This window comes from Parasteatoda tepidariorum, chromosome 9 (assembly GCF_982258835.1).
Source record: "Parasteatoda tepidariorum strain Cologne lab strain chromosome 9, Ptep-v5.0, whole genome shotgun sequence".
Lineage (NCBI taxonomy): Eukaryota > Metazoa > Arthropoda > Arachnida > Araneae > Theridiidae > Parasteatoda > Parasteatoda tepidariorum.
The window spans coordinates 78,426,080-78,447,928 of NC_141763.1; the positions used below are offsets into that span (position 1 = coordinate 78,426,080).

A 21,849-nucleotide genomic window follows, 5' to 3' on the forward strand; every position below is an offset into this window, starting at 1 on the left:
AACTAATTAAATTCTACCACTTTAAAAAACTATGTTAACATTTAATCCATTATTTAAGCAAATATGGTTGCTTACTATGTAAATTTGATTTAGACTTAAATATTTGAATTTCGCAATTTGAATGAACTAAATTAACCTTCACTAAAAACTCACTTCATTTTAATTATTACTTTTGCTAACTACAATTATTATTGTATAAATAACTCTGAACTGGAATTATGATTCGATCTTAAAAAATAAACACCGGGGTTATTTGTTATTTGTCACAAACAAATTGAAACATCAAAATTGAAAATTATTCCATTTAATTATCACAAAATTTTAAATCATATTAAGACAGATCTAGTTTCCGATTATATCACTTAACTTATTCAAATAATTTAGCTCGGATACATTTAAAACTTCACCCACAAACTCATATTCATCATTTTTACTTACATTATTTCTTCTCAGTTATAGTTTAAAAACTTATCGCCAGAGATATTATTTAACAATAATACAAAAGAAATTCCTTATTGATCTAAAAACAGTTATTTAGTATAAATTTATTAAACTGCATATTTTGAGAGCGCAGTTTTATATGAAGTTTATTTTAAAGGAATAAAGTAAAATATAACTTATTAAAAAGTGAATATATTTCATTTATCAGCTTTTGCTTGTTAAAAGGTATTTATATTTTATCAAATAATTTTTATCAAGTAATATCTTGTGATTACGTTATATAATAAAGGAACAACTTAATTTTTAATTTTAATTAAAATTATTATAACCCTAATAACAAAGAATAATGGTAAAAGTGGGTAATGAACGCATTTTATTTGTAAATGTCGTAAATAAAAGGACAAATAAATAACTTACAAAAGTATAACTTATTTCTAAGAAATTCCTTAAAAACTATCTTTGATAAGCTTTATAATTTTCTAAACGTAGAAGTAATATTATAAGAAAATTGATGTAACTCTTTCATTTCAGTTTTGAGGATTCATAAAAAATACCATTATTTCTGTCGTAAAAATAAATTATAACATTTTCGACTAATAAGCTGAAGTGACAGTTTAAATTTATTTTTCTAATAGATCATTTCGATGGATCATTAAAAACAACAAAATAAAACAATTCTATGTTATTTTACATTTTAGTACATAGATTTGTGAGACTGCTCACTGTAATTAATATAAAGATTTATCAAAATAATCGAAAGTAATTTATAAAAAAGTACGATAACGAAATTTTTGAAAGAAAAATGCATTTATTGGTTTTGATTAAAACTTACAACATAACAACAGATTGAGACAAGTTTACTTTACAAAATTTTATCAAATACAAAAATACAGAAAATTATGGTTATCTAGGAGATATATTCATATAGATGGCATGCTGGCTAACCCTGGGAGGTTTTCGTGTTTTTCCTCTTTATGTAATGCTAATGACGGTTAGTTTTCTTATATTTTAATTAACTATAATTACACTAATTAAAGTTTGCAGTATAGAAATTTCTACTAAAACTCTTCTCCATGAATGGCAAAAGAGGGTCAGGGAAGAGAAATTAAAATAACACATTGATTACATACTTTGTTCTAGCAAAATATTATGAATAAAAATTACATTATACACTTTTAATATGAATTCGAAAAATTTCTCGTTATTAAATACATCAGATATAGCATAATTACTACTCTTAATATATATTTTTAGAATATTGCGAAAAAAAGTTTTAAAAAGTGTATTAATTAGGAACTACAGATCAGGGAATCAACTAAGGAATCAGGTCTGAAAACATCAAAACCAGTTTGACTGTCTGAAGTAACAAAGAGTAGCTTAACTCTAAGTATTACAGCTTATTTTTTAATTTATCGTGATGAAATTTCGTGGTGTTTATAATAATCACATTTCTCATTCTTTCTATTTCATTTGGCAATCAAACTGGTTTCCATATTTTCAGTGTTGCGTTCCTAAGCATCGATTCATTATATTTTGGTACCGTTTGTATTTTTCTCTCGTGAATATTAATTATGACCACTAATGTTCTTTTACTTCCTTTTTTTTAAAGAATTTTACAATACATGCGTGTATTTTCATATTTTTCTTCATTTGCTGATTAAAATGAAAATTTCATAATACTTTAGTGTTCTTGTGTATTTACATTGAGGCCCTAAAAATAGGGTTAAGTGCTTGTTCATGTTTGGATGATGCGTGGTCTTGTGTACTAGCTATTTTTTTTCCTTACCGTGAAAAAACATACTATCCCAGCTATTGGAGTAATTAAAACTATTTACGGAATGAAAAAATTGGAACCTTTTGAATTTTTTTAATGTAAATGTTTTTTTAAACCTGCAAATGAGTGTACGATATATTTTTTAAAAAAAAAAGGAAAACTGCAGTTTTGTGATGCTTTATAGTATATTCGAAGATCTTTACGTCATTTATTCGATTTTAATTAATCTCACTTTATTCAGCAGCTAATTTTTTTAATTCTGAAATATCTCTAAAAAACAAGAAACAAAGTTTAAAAAAGGGGGAATAATGTATTTAAAAAATAAATTCCATTCTCAAAATGAATAAAAACAAGAAAATTATTACTACTAAATAAATGTATATAGAATGAACGAATTATCAGCAAATATAATTTTCATAATAAATTACAAGCTTATAACTAAAAAGAAAGCTATCGGTTTTTAAAGCGTTTCCCATATCAGTTCTTCAGAAGGACAGAGAGAGAAAAAGACTTTCAAAAGGGAGCAAGACCTCCCACCGAGAAGATTAGTGAACTTGGGGGTGGAAGTTGCCTTCCTCCCTTACTCAAAGGTAGAAAGTGACTTGTGTTTCAAAGGCAATATTACAAAAAGTAATAAAGATTAAAAAAATTAACCTATATTTTCGTGGATAGGAAAGATTGAAAAAATTATTAGTATTTTTTATTAATTTATCACTCCGATTCTTGAACAAGAAAAATCGATTCAAAGTATGACAAGCCCGCCATAGACTTTACATGTTAAAAGCAGAATTGAGAAGTCTGCTTGGTGCAACACTTTTCTCCCGGCAACCACGATTGTGGACCCGACTTTCTGATCATTTGAGCGCGCCCCTTGTTTTTTGTTCGCCAAGAACTAAACATTCTTATTTAATACTACTTTATTTTATGTTCTATAGAGTTCCTGATATAACTATTGCTACTGATATCATTTGTGGCTTTCCAACAGAAACACCAGAGGTAAGAAATTGTATTTTTTCCAACTTTTTATTTAACATATAACTTTTATAAACATAAATTTATTGCTCTTTCTATTTTCATTGTAAATTGACAAAAATAATCAATATTTTTTTCAGTTGTGATTTTAGTATAGACATTTTCCTTCGATTCAGTTGAATTTGTCTAACTTCATTTATTGCTTCTTAAACTATTTAAAGTTGTGAAGAAAGATAGAAAAAGGAATGTTAAATAACTATATTTACAAATTATTATTTTTTATTCTTAGTTAGATTGTGTATTATAGCGAGCATGTCTTAAAAAAAATTAGTTTGATAATGTTTTGAAACATGAGAAAAGTCCCTAAATATGATTTATACCCCCTTTTAACTGCCTGAGGAAAAAATTCATTGTAAATAAGCAAGTTTCTTTAATAGGAGCTCTCAAAGTTTTGCAAACGTCAACTGATATTTTCTATGCAGATACAAAAGTTCATAGAGAGTTAAACAAATAAAAAAATTATATATAAATCATTTGAATGGATTCACATATTTTTTGAGAGTCAAACTGTGAAAAAAGCCGAATTACATACTATCAGTTCCAGAGTGCTATTCTGGTAAAATAATAATTACATCTATAGTTTTATTATTCTACACTGTAAATAGGGATCATAGGATTAGTCTATTGTTGTAGGAGTGTACTAGCTTTTAACGGAGCCTTCTCCTCTATATAAGGATGGCTGTAAATTGTATCGAATTGGCAGTAAATGATTCCTAATACAAAGTATATCCTGTACAGAAAACACCTTCTGGTGATACACTCAATCATCTAAAAATTGGCCATCAGGAGTTTAAAACTATCTCCAGTTTTAGTTACCTTTGTTAGCTATCTAAATACAACATTACCTCTGAAATCCTATGTTTTATGTCCAACAAAATACTTTTTGGATTTCACACTTTATTAAGATCTCACTTCCTCTCCAGAAAAAAAAAAGTTTCTAATCTATAAAACTCTTAATAGGCCAGTTCTGAGCCGTGGTGATTCAGGGGATAGAGCGTTTGCCTTTCAATCAGATGAACTGGGTTGGAATCCCAGCGATGGCTGGCTGATTCGAATGCCGCTCTCGGCTCGCACTGGCGTAAAATATCCTCAGTGGTACGCAGTTAATGGTCCCCTTGCAGTCAGTCTTACTGTTGGAGGTTTTCCTCTCCATATAACGCAAATGCGAGTTACTTCCATAAGAAAGTCCTCCACAAAGGGAAATTTCTCCCAATATTTTATCTAGGAGTTCCCTTGTCTCCTAGATTAGGTTTAAAATTATAAGGCTACGAGGGTGACCAATAATAGTTTAAAGTTGAAATCGGGTGGGTTGGTCAATGGCAGTTATAAAATAAAATAGGCCAGTTTCAATGTACATTTTATATATCAACCAAAAACCTGGCTACTATCTAAAAATTGAGAGCACAAAATAAGTTTTTGAAAAAAAGGTTTTCAGAAGCATACTTGGCAGTGTTAAAGAAATATACTTCTGGTGAAAACGTTTTAAATTGGAAATTTGTAGAATATTTAAAGAGCCTAATATCTTCAAGAATATCAAAATTAAAACAATTAACTCAGTTGCTAATATTGCCAGAATGGTTGAAAAACATCCGTAATTCCGATTCTATAGAATCAGATTTTAAAATGATTGGGATAAAAGTTTGGCAGTTTAGGTTAAAAAATAGGTTTTCCTAGAGGAATCTTCAACAGAAGTACTTAGCTCACCAAGTAATGCCAATATTATTGAGCTTTTATTATTTGCAACTAATATTATTGCTCTTATTTTCTTTTTGTAGGATTTCCTGGAGACATTAAATTTAGTGAAACAATACCATTTTCCAGTTTTATATATCAACCAGTTTTTTCCCAGACCTGGCACTCCAGCTGCAAAAATGAAAAAAATTCCTGGACAAGAGGTAAATATTCTTTCGATCAAAAAAATTATGTGATTTATTTTTAATATTGATCAATCCATTTTTAATTGAACCATTTCATATTAAAGTGGCATCCTAATTTTGAATAATGTTTTTTTTTGCAAATCTTGTGGTTCTTAAACATTTAAATAAGTGATTCTCCTTTGATTTGTGTATATTCATTATGAAGATTGAATCATTGCATTATGGCTTTTAATTTTTTTATTGCTATCAGCACTGTTTCATATTTTTCTTCCTTTGACTATATGCACTTTTCATAGTTTATTTAGGATGGTGTGAATTATGTTATAAGTTGAATGAAATTTTTAAATAGTAAACATTTTATACTTACTATTTTAAATTGTTAATAATCAGACAAATTTATGTTGTTTTATTTGTTTATTGATTTAAATATTTGAGAAGATTAAAAGAACACAAAGAATTTTAAATTTTTTCTGTTTTCAACTAATGAATCATCCCATCGTATACCTGATAAGTGTCATTATGATCTTTTTTCCCCTGTAAATGTGAAACATTTCTGTTATCCTCTTACATTCTTTTTAAATATTTAACTAACATAACTGTTGTTTAAAAAGTCTTTTAAATCCCCTCCCCCAATAAAGGATATAATTCTGAGTTTTTTCAAATAAGTCTATTGACTTCATTTTTTTTTTTTTTTTTAATTTCCCATCATTTGTATAAAATATGATTTTATTTCAGATATGCCACAGCTGTTTTGAAAAAAAAGCTGAATTTTGTGTTGTAACTTAAAACTTTAGAAACATGTTATAATATAGAAAAATACTTTTTTTTATAAGTCAAACTTTTTAAGTTGTCTTACGATGCCATTACCTTTTGATCTTACAATTAGAATAATTTCTTATTAAGAGCTACTAATCTGAAGTGATTTAATATTTTGTTTAAAATTGTTATTTAGTTTCTTTTAATATATATAGTTAAAGAACTTCACTAATTTCTAAGGCAACTAAATATTTTTTTTTTAAAATGAATAATTTGTGACTTATGTTGGGAAGATGTGATCAATCAAGTTCTCTTACTTGATTGATCATATCATTACATTATTGAAGCATTTTGAAAGATGCTATTTCTGAAGAGTCTTAAATTTCTGAAGCAACAAATTAAGTTACTTTAATCACATTTGTACAATTTATTTTAAATTTCTATATTTAAGTTTATGGTGGAAATCAGGTAAATAAAAGAAAATTCTGCGGAAAAGTGACTGTATTTGAAAAACAAAAAAAAACATTTTTTTAAAACATGATATTCAATAAAGAAATTTTTTAATGCATAAAAATAAGAATTTATTGATCTATTAATTTTGATATGCCAGTGGACTGAAGCTTAAGACTTTACACAGGGTGCGTACAGACTTCTTAGAAACTCCTTGTAAATAAAAAAGTCTCCAAGGAGTACTTGGAACTCCTTAGATTATTGCGTCACATTGACAAACTTTCTAAGTTCGCTGATGAATATGCTGTCCAAGCAGGGAAACTAAATGATATGACTTAGCTGTCAAAATATAATAGTTTAAGAAAAACTTTTTAAAAAAAAATAACAGCAAATAATTTTAATTTTACATGTAACAAGCAAACTTAATTAATAAATTACTTTTTTTTTTGTACAAAATGCCTTAGATTTTCTTATGTATTCAAATTTAAAAATATAAGATTGAAAGGTTTTTATGTTAATCTTTTAACATCTGTACTATGCACTCCAACAAGATTTATTAAAATATTTGAAGCTGGAAAATGCATTTATGTGTGAAATTATAACTTTATTTTTCTTGATGAAGTTTGACTAAGTCAAAATGTATTTCAAAAGGGCTAAAAATAAATATCTTATGCAAAATATAAATTTTTGCAAGTTCTTTATAATAACTGCTTTTTAATTTAAAAAAAAAAAACTGTCTAGTTATCTTTCACACAAAGTTTTTAAATTTTTAATAAGTCCTTAAAATTTTGACTCCTTGGATTTCTTTTTCTGATCTCTGTATGAACCCTGTTTACAATTTGTTTTTAATCGCAGGTGAAACAGAGAACTAAAACCTTGAGTGATTACTTCCAATCTTACACATGTTATGACAAGAATGTCGGTTGTACCCAAAAAGTTTTAGTCACAGAAGTATCTCACGATGGAGAACACTATGTTGGGCATAACAAATGCTATGAACAGGTATGTAGTTTATCGTTATTCAAAAGGATTAAAGTTTTGAGAAACTACATAATCGACAAGTTTTTTTTTTCATTGTTAAAAATTGTACTCTCTTTGTAAAAGCAATGATTTTTTTAAAATTTACAATATACAGTCGAACCTCGATTTCACAAATTTTTCGATATCTCGAAGAAGAAAAAAATTCCCTTAAAATTTCCTATACACTCAATGTTAAAAAAAAACTTGATTTCACGAATTTTTTTTCTAATCCCTCGATAACTTGAACTTTTTTTCCATAAATAGAGTAGATTTTTTTTCTAAAATTAAAAAAATATTAAAATTAAAGAATATCTGACAAGGCATGGAATGATGTGTCTTCCTCTAAGATAATGAATGGCTTCAAGAAGTCTGGATTCATTAAAGATCACGAAAGTAGTCAAACAATCAATATCGTTAATTCTGCTGAAAACTACACCGAAAATGACTGGAACAGATTGACCGGACTCGTGAAGCTTGATGACATGGAATTTCATGAGTTTGTAAACGTCGATGATGCAGTAACAGTGTGTGGTCAGTGGGATGACAATATCATCGCTGAAACGAAAGCTTCTTGTGAACTATCAGAAGAATAGGATGAGGAAATCGAAGATTTACCGCCCAATGTTACTAACAAACATGCACTTTCTGCAGTGGACACTGTTAGGAGATTTATTGAGAGGCAGCCGAATATGTCAGAGGAGACATTTAATACTATATTCCACTTAGAAAGTGTTATAGACAAACTTTCTTACACATCTCTAAAGCAAACAACAATTGAATCTTTTTTTAAATTAAAGTGCAAAAAGTGTTTTTAGAATAAATATGGAATAGTAAATAAGGTATGTAAAGAGCATTTTTCTTTATTCTATCATCGATAACATGCGATTTTCGATATCTCAAATTTTTTCTCCTCTCCCTTCAAGTTCGAGATATTGAGGTTTGACTGTATAATAAAATGTATGTTTTAAGAAAACAATGGATTTTTTTTAAACAAAATTTTATACTAAAATGCAAAAAAAAAACTTCCTCAATATGCAGTGGTTGGAACTAACATATTACAAGTGGCAAAAGCATTGTACGTGCATAATTTCGAAGTTTGTTGTGAAAAGCATTACCTATCAAAAAAAGTAGTGCAATATACATAATAAAAAAAATAGCTTAAAAAGATTCCCGTCGGCAACTAATCTTAACTTCTGTTTAATTAATAAAGAAATTAAGGTTCAAACAAGTACTTTTCAAACCTGACTAGTAAAAATCTTCATCATTGTAACATTTTGCCTTATAGCTCCTGATGTAGTATGTACAGTATTTCTTAGATGAAGTGAAAAAAATTTTAGCACTTAATAAACTTAAGCCTGTTGCACTAAACATTTTTTTAAATAGTTTTTAGAGCACCTCTAGAACTCAACACTGCAGAAAACTATAAAATAACATCCCCCTCCCTTTTCTAATAGACATATACGTCTATGTGCTTTAACTACACAATTAAAATATGTTCCTATCTATGATAAAAACGCAAAGTGAGCTTATAATATGAGAGTAGTAGAATGAGAGTGAAAAAAAATGCATTTAACTGAACGAAAATATTTTCACATGTTTTAAAATTTAGAAACCCTCTGAACTTCAGTCCGTTTTCCCCCCTGAACTTTCAGATACAGGATTTCCTGTATCGAAAAACCAGTTTGCAAGTGTTGCAATGGAAATGTAAAGCATAGTAGGGAAATTTCAGTATGATGTTATCCAGGAGTTTGGGTGCTAGTTCTTAGACGAAGTGTAATGTTTGAGCCAAAACCATATCAGAAATTATGTGCACACAATCTTTTGACAGCTCAATGAGTTTATCTTAAAAATACCCAAAACATGAATTATAATATTACTAATGCTAACTATTCATATTTCTCCATAGGTATTAGTTCCTAAAGAAGAACAGTATCTTGGAAAATTCATAACAGTTAAAATAGTGAAAGCAGGGAAACACTACATGATTGGACAACCAGTATCTTCCACAAACAGTGAAGATTTTTATAAAGTTGCAATTAGAAACATTATATTGTTCTCAGTGATAATTTTAATAATTGAACTTCTTATAAAGTTATTACAGAATAAAATATTTTAACTTATTTATTTTGCTGGTTTCAATAGTTCTACATCATTTTATTTCTGATTTTCCTTTTCTCATCATATACCCTACATTTTATAAAGGAGTACTAGATAATTGAGAAAAATAAGCTTTTGTAGGTTTATGTATTTTTAAATATAAAACAAATTAATATTCATTAATAATTCATGCAGTGCCTAAATTTTAATTAATTTATCAATTAAAATTTTTTTTTTACATATTTTTATACAGTTACTCAATATTTTAATACATATTAGGAAAGAAAAAAAAACTCCAATTTCTTGTTTATTCACTAGCATAATAGGAAAAATGCACACTTCTCTAAAAAAAAGAACAAGACCAATAGAATATGCAATAAAGGAGGAACAATTTTATTCCATTTCACATATGGACAGAAAGATGCTGTTATTGCAGAAAAATGTATATACAATCATAAATGTGATAAAATTGAAAGGAAAATTGCAACAAATTTCACAAGTATAAAATAAATTCATACAAAAATTTAAAAAAAAAAAAAAAGACCAATAAAATCACGCAGTTATTTGGCAATATTATTAAGTTGTAAACTTATATATTACAAGATAATATTAAAACAAAATATACCACTTTTAAAAAATTTTATTTTTATAGATATATTGAAGATAAAAATAATCGACAATTAAGATTTTATACTTGTGCATAAATGACCGGTGTATTTTAAGTGACTGCAAAACAATTTGTTCAATAATTTGAACCAAAATTAAGTTTCACATACACAATAACTTTGTTTAGAATGGTAAGTATATAGATAAAGTCAAAATTTAAATTTTGACAATATTTTTAGAAGATAAACTAATAAGAAAAATACATCAACACATATATTACATAAATGGAAATAGCTTTAAAAAAAATCATATACAGTTTTAACCACACAACAGTTAAAAAGTATGCAAAGTTTAATGTAATAAAGGGAAGTAATTACTATTAGGAAATAAAGTACTAGAAAAATACAATTTTTTTTTGATGAAGATAATGTTGTCGAAGTTGATCATTGTTTAAAAGCGAATTTTCATTATAAAGAATTGTGGACTCTCGTAAATTTTGACTAGTGATATAATATCTATAAAGCCATTTGTAAGAATTGAGATGACACAGTATACATATTATAAATGTTTTGCATTACTTCAAATCTAATTTTTCCTTAAAAATAGAAAAAAAATTACAACTTAAACTAGCATGACTTAATTATAGGCATGTTATAATATCGGGCCATATACTTTTCCTCATGTGGAATGTTCACAGCACATCAAACCCAGACTCTTATATTTTGGAAAACAAGCCCCTTGCAATCAATTTCATACATGAAACATTCGAGCATAAATTCTAATATTTGAATTTATTAATGTTCGTCCGCAAATAAAATAGATATTTGATCTACATTTTTTTGTTTATTGGATGATGTTTTCTTCAAAATAGATGTGTATATCAGTTTGTTGGAAAGGCATTTATGAATCATTCAACAGCAAAGTATTCAATTTCTTAGGATTTGAAGAAACATTTTTCTATTAAAAATGATCAATCATGAAATTCATAAGATTAATATATAATAAAAAAACTTTTATTACTTTTAAGTAACTATAGGTTTTCTTTTTAATGAAAAACGAAATTATCTGCAGAAATCAAGTAGGAGGAAATAAAAGTCCTAGCTACGAACATCAAAAGGAAAAATTCAAGTAGTGTTTGCATAAATTTCATATTAAGGATTGCATAGCATCTAAAATATTTTAGAGCTTAGTCAATTTTTGGAAATTTCATAGAGGCTAAAATACAAAAAATATGTTATACTAGTAATTTCCATTTCGAATTGGCTGTATTTTTTTCCCATTTGTCACTTATATGTATATTTATTCCATTTATAAATCAATTCAAACATATTTAATATCACAATTCAAACTTAAATTCGAAAAACTTTAAATAAAAAATAATATTAGATGAAATACTCGTGCAAGCAAGAAGTTGATTGAAAGTTCCAAAAACTTTCCTTATTTTATGGAATTATAAGAATAATAAATATAAGGAGAATACTCCTATAGTTATCTGAAAATTCCAGTAGAGTTAGCAGTTATGAATTAGAACAATAGTACAGGTTTTATTTTGAACTGAGCAACATGTTTTTTCAAAACCGACTTGCTTTTGGACATTTCATAACCCAATGAATAGTTATGCATCATAATCCATTTAACACAGGATAAGACTTATATTCTAATCTCAACGCATTGCATGATCACATAATTTATAGTAATTCTATTTACAGTTGTGGTTAGAACACTGTGTTCGGCACAATTCAAATGATGCAACAAAATAAATGGAATGTATACATAAAAAAGAAACAAAAAGTATTTGCAAACTGATAAATTAAAACAAAACAAAAATATTGCTTCTTTACTAAAATTAAGATACTCTGTAAGATTGTCATCTATTTTTTAACAGTAATGATTCACTTTATAATATGAACATTTATGTTATGAAAATATTTTACTACAGATTTAATTTTTAATTACATTTTGCTCTTTTAGAAATATCAATCTTTACATGTTTCTAAAGTATCCACTCTTTTCATACACTACCAAGACTCAATTCAACCTTATACTTTTTTCATTCCTTGATCATACAAAAAAAAAATTCTTTGTAGAATTTACAATTCTAGAGTTCTATTTTTGAATGAATAGCTAAAATATAAGATAAATAGAAATAGATTAAGTCAACTGTATCACATGTTTGCAAACTCTAACAATTCACAAAATTTTCACAATTCGAAGAACATTTTCCAGAGTATAAAAGATTCTACTCTACAAGCCTTATTTCATCATGCATTGAATGATATAAGAAGTAATTATAGAAGGATGCCAACATAGAGGGATATTTTTTCCTTAACTTTTAGGAGCAGGGATAAAACGATGAACTAAATTTAAAAATAATAAAAAAATTAACTGTAGAGCTCTATACGTGTTGAAAACGTACAATTGACAAAATTGTTTTTTATATGTATGTACAGATATACACATACAAAGAGAAAGGAATATAAAATGTTTGTTCTTTGATGTGTAATATATTATATATTTCCTATTTTTCGATAAAACAAAACTCATAGTAAAAATTAAATTTCTTAGTTAAAGAATATTAATGTATAGTTGATAATTAACTCGTTAAGCCAGATTAATCCAGGATTCTGTGAACTTGAGCCAATTATTGGGCATGTTCAAGTAATTTGAACCTGTTATTTTCCATAGTAAGCCTTATACTTCCGTATTTTGTGGAATGTCTGAGATGATCAGAAACTGAATCTCAGCTACAGAATTCGTAAGCAGGCATTCGGACATTTATTTCCTCTTATACAAGCATATTACAGAAGAATGCAAGTTTTTTTTCTCCTTTTAAAAAAATAAAGAAAAATTCATAAACGAATAAAAATATTTTTTAAAAAAACAAACTTTTTTTAAGCAATATTTCATTAAAAATCCAAACTATGAATTGTCTCAAAATGGATAGTTAAAATCAAATGCTAAAATTTGAAATAAAAAAAGTAAAGCATTCCTGCAAGGACCCATTGTGAGCAATGGAGATTAAAGCTCCATTATATCATGACTAAAATAGCCATAGTAGTTAAAATAAGTAAAATACTGAAAAACCTACATTAGTTGGCATCCTCGATTATAGAATATAATATGATCACAAATATATCCTACTTATAGTTTTAATTATGAGAGACATATAAGTTAAATGACTTAAGTTCACAATATTTATTCTATTTAATGCAGCAAAGTGCAGCGGTTTTAGGCACTACTTTCGAAATCTTGAACAGTCAAAGCTTTTCCTTCATAGAAACCTTACAATCCTATTCAGAAAGTAATTAAAGAAATATATATAATTTTTCACTTATATTAATAATATACTAACAAAATAATTAGTAATAGTTTTTGTAATTTTTAGTTTGGAATAGAATAAATAGTTAATGGCATTTAAATATTGATTGACAATAAAAAAAATTCTGAAAAATATAAAATCAGTGAAACTATATATATTGTTCAATCTTCGTAGATATTAAAAGTTTTAAGTGAATTGCGAATTATGTCAATAAAAGATAAAGATCATTTTTCTTGAGAATTTTCCTTTATAACAAACTATTGTCAAAATTACACTTATAATAGAGATAAATTTGTTGATTCTTAAGTCTGATAACATGCTCAAATGTTATAACAATAAGTTGACCTTCAACAATTTAAAATCAAATTCATAAGATCATATATATAAAAATTGAAAGTTTGGAAAAAAAGTATTTGTAACAGTAGTATTAATTTTAAAAAGTGACTTATTGCTTTTTTCTCTCCAAAGGTAAACATAAATTTTTAAATTATTATACACATTATTATGATAACTATGACACATTATTTTTTTGGTATTTGTGCATAAACAATTTATGGAATACTATCAACACTGTATTGTACATGGTTTATGTTATTTGGAAAGCTCTTTAATACCATACATACACAGAAAGATTGAAGAAGGAACAATTCACAAGAAAAGAATTCCAACAAAATTGTGCAACAGTTATGAAAATTCAGATATATTGGTCAAAAGACAACTAAAATTTTAAATGTTACAAGTGTGTTTACACATTTTCAAACCAGCCAACTACCAAATAATATTGGTAAGTAATTTTTGAGGAATTAAAATGTCCCTTTTGTTCGAAAGTATTTTTTAATATAAAACTTGTTATATAATTTTAAAAATAACATCAAATGTTTATAATTTGAGGCAGTCATTATACTGAAGAAACATTTTTTTTTTTTTTAAATAAAAGAATGACAGAGCTACTTTTTTTTATTTTTATAAATGTAGCTCGTGGCAAAATTAAGGAAAACATTGATAATTTATCAAAAAAAAAAATAAAATGAAATATCTTGGCTGATAAAAACAGCATTTGATAATGAAATATATCAAAAGTATTATTAGTTTTATTTGAAAATAATAAAACTTCAATAAAAATAAATAAAAAACAATCTCTTTAAATTTTGAAGAAAAAATATTTTGCTCATAAAATACAGATCATTAAAATTTGTTTTTAAAAACAAAACTATCTAAATAGTTTTGTAGACATACAAAAAAAATATAATCGATTTTTTAATTGCGAAAAAATAAAAGTAATCTCCAGTTATCAATTTTGTAAGAGAGTTGGCAAGAATGTATGTATTTGCTATAAAAATGAGAAGAATTAAAAATTATTTGTTGATACAGATGAAACACAGAGCTACAAACATTTTGTAATCAAAAGCGTAATTAGAATAAAAACAGCATATATGTCAAAAGGTTATTGAAAGGCTTCTACATCCCACAATTCAATGGCCACGTTTCCTGTTCAGTAATTTATTAGAATTGATCCGCAAAGGCACAGCTCGTCTAAGACAGGCAATGCATTTTGTTATAATATAGAGGGCACTTTCCACAAGTGAGCTCAGCCACACTATGAAGAATTATGGGATGCATTGAAAATGTGCTCTCTCCTGGTCAATGTGAAGACTGAGGATCGCATTGTAGTAGCCTTACAATAGATGGATCACTCTTGGCACCTTCTATGAATTCATCGAGAGAAAGTTTCCCATCCATGTTTTTGTCCATTTGCCTGAATATTTTGTCTGTTCTCTTTTCTGGAGTAGATTCATCTTCTGGCATTTTCATGACAGAACCAACCATTTTGTAAATAGCCTGGGAAGAAAAATTACAGTTTCTTTTATTCTAAATAACTAAAAACAAAAAATATATACTCGAGTGGAAAATTAATCCTACATTCAGGTAAAACTGCATAAAAACTAAAATAAAAGGGTTTACTAGAATCAGATTAATAAAAATTAAAAAATTGTGATCTCTTTATTATGATCACTGGTTACCCATTGGTCAAATGCTTTTTTTTCTTCTCTAGTTTGACTCTGATAAACGCCACAACATTTCAAAACGTGGGTTGCAAAAACTGTCTCATTTGATGTTTGTCGTCAGATTGGTCTTCAAATCCTGGATATATACGTGTTTCAAGACGTCACAAAATACTTTTCTTCCTCAATATTCATATTTATATTAAAATCACCGTCAAGACAGTAATTATAAGTTAATAATAAGAAGAATATAAAAATACTTCAAATTATTATTATGTAAATACATTAATAATGACTGCTGGTGAATATAAAAAGAATTCTTAAAAAATTATCAAACAGCAACGGTGGCCATAGCAATGCATACAATGAGGACGTATGCACACTGTTTACTATTACTCCTGAACACAGTTGAAAAGCGTGCTATGTCCAAATAAGGTGTGCACGCCATCAAATCCAAAACAACACCCATTTTGCCAATGGGTTGCCTGGCCATATTTAAATATTAAAAAAAAAAAAAAATTTTTGTTGTATGCCTGTTCAGGCAGTGGGGGTGCTATTGTTCCTGTTTATCAGTGGCGCCATCTATGGCCAGGAATTAAACTTCTGCCACGCCATTCACACAACTCATTTATAGGGCGGGTCACATTCACACACAAAGGAGAAAGGACATAGAACACAGGGAGAGAGAGAAAGAAACATCCATGCCTTGCCTGGGATTCGAACCCAGGACTTTTCTGATGCAAGGACAGTTCCCTGCCCCTTACACAGGCCGGTCGGCAAATATTTTAATTACCTTGTTTTAAACCAAGGAAAATATAAAATTGCTTCAATGTTTAAGTTACAGTTGGGCTTCTTATTTTAGATGAAATGCAGTCATATTTAAAAATGTGAAGTTTAATTTTACAATTAAATTAGACTATATGCCTATTTTTTTAAACATTTCATAAAATAATGTGCAATATTATGTCAGCACATTTGACATTAGAAACTTTATTTGTTAAACTAGTAAAAGAATATCAATTCTAAGATAAAAACAAATTTTTTTTATAAAACAATAAAATAATATAGTAAAATAATAAAATAAAATAATAAGTAAATACAAAAAGTCAGTAATCTTACAATTTGATAAGGGGGCAACAATAAATGATGTCACAAATGAGTGGAGGTTCTTAAAATTGTGAGAAACATTCAAATTACTACACACCTAATCAATACTATTGTTGTGCTCACAAACATCATTTAAAAATAAATTTTGAAATATGATCGATAACATGTGTTTTGGAACTATCTTTCTTCTATAACTCTACAGCCAGTTGCAGGTCTAGCCTGTCTCTAAAAGTTTTTTTTCTCCATTGGGAAGTATAAAGAGTTCTGCAAGGTTTGATTTAATTTTTGAGTAGCATTTTCTCAACTGTATAAAGCCATTTGATATTTTGTCTATCTTTTTTCCTTTTTCTAGCATACATTTGTATAACGGGGGTGATTGTGAGCCCAACTCAAAAATGTTAAAAATTTCTTGAGTAAAAATCATTAATGGCACATTTCAAAAAATTAATGTCTTTATAAATTTAAATCATTGATATTTTTACAACATGAAATTCTAGATAAATTATATGTAGCATAATTTAAATTAATAATTATGTATAAGCTTACTTTTATCTCTAATCACATTTATTATTCTACCAAATAAAATATTTACAAATGAAAGAGATGCCAAGTATAAATTCTAGTTCTAATATTTTTAAGTAAAATATACAAGAATTTTCATACATAAATGTGATTGATGATTTTTTTAAAACTTCTGGACCTTGGATTTCCGAAAAAATTTCCGGTTCGTAATTAGCGAAAAATCTTGAAATTCGGATTTTTTCCGGAGCACAATCATTTCTGGTATAATATAGTGTGACACTTTGTGACAAAGGGGAGAAGAAAGGTAAAAAGTGACATCTTTAATGAACTGCCCCCTAATATCATATCATACAAGCAATTATAAATGATAAAGAAGAAAACTTACAGTTACTATTTCTAACATTTCTTGGCGTGATATATATCCATTTCCATCAAGGTCATACATACTGAATGCCCATTTTAATTTCTGTTCTAACTTTCCCCTAGAAGTGACACTTAAAGCACATAAAAATTCTCTAAAGTCAATAGTCCCATCACCGTTCGCATCAAAAGTGCGAAAAACATGCTCTGCAAACTTAGATGCATCACCATACGGAAAAAAGTTCCCATAAATTTTTTTGAACTCCTCAATCGAAAGATGGCCACTAGGACAGTCTTTCAAGAAGCCTTTGTACCATTCCTGTATTTCGGCATCTGTGAATTCTGTGTTCTGGCGAAGGTCTTCAAGAACTTCTGGCTTGAGCTTACTATTTTGCTTTCCCATAATATGCACTTATTGTAATAGTTTATAAAACAGAGGTGTTCATTCTATGTTGTATTTATTTAAATACATCCTAGAAAAGCAATGTAATAATTACACATATTGAAGAAATAAAATTGGTGAAAGAATATTTATTAAAACTTCTTAAAAACACCATGCACAAAAACAAACAAACAAAAAAAAAAAGGCTACACATTTAAGGAAGCCTCCCTTTATCAGGCAGTCAGTATATCAAACTGCTGAATTAGAGATAAAACGTAAAAAATGTATTTTTCCGTGCTTAAAAAATTTATTATACCAAAATCACATTTATTAGTTAAAATGTCTGAACAGCTATAGTAAGGCAGGAAAAAAAAAAAAAAAAAACCTGGGAGACAGGTTGGTTTTTCACATTTATTAGTAAAAATGTCTGAACAGCTATAGCTATAGTAAGGCAGAAGGGAAAAAAAAAAAAAAAAAAAACACCTGGAAGACAGGATACAGTAGAAAAATTAACTGTAAGTCAGTCGGAGTATATACTTTTTATTTTCGATAACAAATTAAATTTCAGAATTTTCAGGATTGTTAAATTCTTTTATTTAATTATTTATAAAAATAAGAATGGAACACAATTATGAGAAATAAAACATAATTTGCCTTTCACAACCAGTTTTTATTATTAAAAAAAAAAAACTAAATAAGGGTTTAAAACATTCAAGAAAAAGAGTAAATAAATATATTTCTTCAGTTTTTCTTTAAAAAAAAAGTTAATTATTGATTATTTATAAATAAATAATGTATTTTTTATTTTGAGTATAGGAAATGTTTTTGGAATGTCAGTTTTTTAGTAAAAGTAGAATTTTACAAATTCATAAAATAGGACAATTTATAATGGAAAAGCATAGTTTAATGATATTTCTCTACGAATTCCCAATTTAATTTTTTGCAATTTCCCTTATAAAAAGGAAAAACAACAATTTAGCATTTGTAGAAACATTTTAAATTATTATTGTACACTTAATTTATTCCCAAATTTTAATATTGATGATTCTTTTTGTTGATATTTATAAGTACAGAGTTTAAATCATTTGATTAAAATCGCGATTTGAGAAAAAAAAAAATCAGATTTATATCGAAAAGTCACTAAGTAGGGCAACTAATTTTTCCTCGAATATCACGGAAGTCTGCGTATCTCAAGACAATTTATTTGCGGACCGCTTTTGCGCATTTTTGAAACCAATATTGCGTTTTAAAACCAGAATCGTGATGCTAATCTAAAAATCATGCAACGCATTTAGTATTAATGAGATTTTAAAATCCAATATAGCGATTTGTAGTCACACGATTTTAAAATCCAAAGTTCATTGGTAGGTTATTTAATTTTAAATCTTAGCTCAAAAATTACGTTAAACATAAAAAAGCATGTTATATAAAGATATCTTGATATCAAATTTTTGCACACAAAATTTACAGCGTTTTTCACTTAGTGTCAGAATTACCCCAGCGGGATGTTCAAAATAAAATAACAGAGAAAAAAGTGACTACTTGCAGATAAAAGTGAGGTGAAACTTATATATTATAATTTTCTATCAACTACATTACATGTAAAATAATTTATTGTTAAATAAAAATATTTCAATTTTACCCATTTCGTTTTAAAACTTACTCAAGTACTTTTAAAACTAATTAAATATGCATTGTGTACATAAATAAAGACTTCTTCTGATAAGAGTAATATAGACTATTTACTATACAGAATATATCATATGATTTTGTTCAGTGATTACTTGATTAGTTTACAATGATTAAATAATAATGTAAACCATTTTAAGAGAGCATTCAGTTAAAATACTATTTTTAATTAATATTAAGCATTATTAATGAATTTATTAGAGATTTCATAGGTAAAACGTAAATGTAAAAATTAAATTTAAAATAAATATGATTTAAGTAAATAGAAATTCAATTTAAATAAAAATTAATAAAAAAAACATTTTTTTCTAATTAAAAAAGACTGACTTTTACAAACCCTGAAAAGCAATCAAAAATTACATTTTTCATCTTGGGAAGTAGGTAATTATCCTGGTTTTGCCCATAGGGAAAATTATAAATATTAAATTAATATAATTCAATCTAATTATGAATAAAATCATAATAATTAAATCTACAAGATAAAGTAATTAAACCGACAAAATAAAATAAAAATGCAAAGTTGATACTAACACCAAAATAAATAATACAGGGGAACAACTGGTAATACTTTAATTTAGAATACTTTAAAAATTTAGAAGAAGAATCAAATAATTTTTTGTTAAGCACAAGAAAACAATTTTAAACAAAAATCAAATTGATGAAAATGTAAGAAATAAAGTGAAAGTTCTTTTTAGATTAAAGAATGGAATTATAATACAAACCAAATAACCAATAACTCTTTTTTTTGTCCCTCACTATGAATGTTCACCACATTCGTAGTATCTACATAAAAAAATAAATAAAATTATATTCAAGTAAATTAAATTCAAGGAAGAACCAATAAAATAACTAAAATTACATTCAAGTAAATTAATTTCAAGAAAGAATAAAAAACAATTCAAGCATATATTTATATTACATGATGATGTTATGAGAGAATTTGTTTTATTATTATTATGATTGATATCATTATCTTAAATAAAGTTTTAACAATGCTCATGCATATCAGTAATGTGTATCATAAATAAGGAAGGAATGATTTGCACTGAATAACTTTTGATTTGATGATTAGATTTTTCTGTGAATCTTAATAATTGGATTTTGATGCAAGGATTGCTTCATAATCTCAGGTGCAGGGTTGGTAAGTTTTGGATACATATCAACATTGCAACCTAGAAAAAAATCGTCACGTCAAAAATTTAAGGAAAAAATATACAATTTATGCATTAATTTATGAACCACTTTATATATATAATATATATGGCAAGTGTGGTTAATTTACTTTAATTTTGCTTAAATTTTTAAGATATGTGCTTTACGTAAAACGATTATACACGTGGTTTTATATTTTTGCGAATTTTTTTTTCAAAGTGGATCACATTTGAAGGTCTTCTGGAATTGTGAGTAAAACATATTTATTTACAATCGGCAATACTTTTTGTGAACTGAGTGAATCACAACACTGACCATTATATTGTGTTTTTACTGACCATTATATTGTTATTCTACTTTAAAACTAACAATTAAGAGAAATACTTTCAGTGGTCAAAGGTTATTCAAAAATCTTCGAAAAAAAGGCTATTTTCTTAGATTTGAATACTAAAAACTACTTCTGCCAACAGTGAACTAAAAAGGTACATTAAATAAATGTTCCCAAGAAACTATAGCGATAAGATATTACCCCCATTAAAAGCTTCACACGCTTCAAAAATACATAAAAAGTAAACATCAGTCGATAGGTTTGAAGTGTTTCAAAATTAGGCGCTCATTTTCAAGACTTGCCAGATGTGAACGAGAGTAGGTATATCTACTGTGAATACATATAAATGAGTAATACCAAAAAAAATCAACATATGTGTACTATTTATTTCTCACATATATTTGGCATGACCTTAAAATTGACCTTTAGTAGCATGAAGCTTAAAATGTGCACAATTTTCTGGATCTGCTTTCGTCAAAACTTAGTTCAACTTTAACACGCCATAGGTCACATGTGTGGGTATCCGTGATCTTTTTGAAGTGCAAGTGCCCAATTGATTTGACTAATTTTTTTTAAAGAATTCTACAGTTAAAACAAATTAAACTACTTACAACTTTAACATGAGCACAGAATTTATAACAAAATTGCAGCAAGTAGAATTTTTTAAATAACTAACAGTTGTAAAAACAAGGCTCACGAGAGATCCTTAACATGAATGATTAATACGATTTGTTTCACCGGTTGCCATGGAAACAAAGCGACGACCTTGTGAAGATGCCATCACATAGACTCTTTCACTTTTAGAAGTAGAAAGTTTTTGTAGGTGAAGGTTAATAATCAGTCAGGGAAAGGCATTGTTTAATGATTCATAAATTGTAACCCATGATCATGTCATAGCATTTCAAATTAAAGCAGATGATACTTTTTTTGAAGT

The 21,849-nt window shown here is 27.1% G+C and overlaps 2 protein-coding genes across 4 annotated transcripts in view; one reads left to right on the forward strand and one right to left on the reverse strand.

Moving 5' to 3' along the window:
- Positions 1-9,474, forward strand: part of LOC107445313 (threonylcarbamoyladenosine tRNA methylthiotransferase) — a 28,023-nt gene extending 18,549 nt beyond the window's left edge. Inside the window, exons 9-12 of the mRNA XM_016059680.4 lie at positions 3,151-3,211; positions 5,023-5,142; positions 7,186-7,332; positions 9,257-9,474. Of these exons, the coding sequence (XP_015915166.3) occupies positions 3,151-3,211; positions 5,023-5,142; positions 7,186-7,332; positions 9,257-9,466 (538 nt within the window). The 3' untranslated portion in view covers positions 9,467-9,474. The remainder of the gene's footprint in view (positions 1-3,150; positions 3,212-5,022; positions 5,143-7,185; positions 7,333-9,256) is intronic.
- Positions 9,475-13,376: 3,902 nt separating this feature from the next.
- LOC107445323 (neurocalcin homolog) overlaps positions 13,377-21,849 on the reverse strand; it is a 57,735-nt gene continuing 49,262 nt past the window's right edge. For all 3 annotated transcript variants that reach the window (XM_016059687.4, XM_071187087.2, XM_016059694.4), the window contains 3 exons: positions 20,158-20,218; positions 17,390-17,837; positions 13,377-15,211 (listed from right to left, as the gene is read on the reverse strand). In XM_016059687.4, the coding sequence (XP_015915173.1) occupies positions 15,014-15,211; positions 17,390-17,767 (576 nt within the window). In that variant the 5' untranslated portion in view covers positions 17,768-17,837; positions 20,158-20,218 and the 3' untranslated portion in view covers positions 13,377-15,013. The remainder of the gene's footprint in view (positions 15,212-17,389; positions 17,838-20,157; positions 20,219-21,849) is intronic.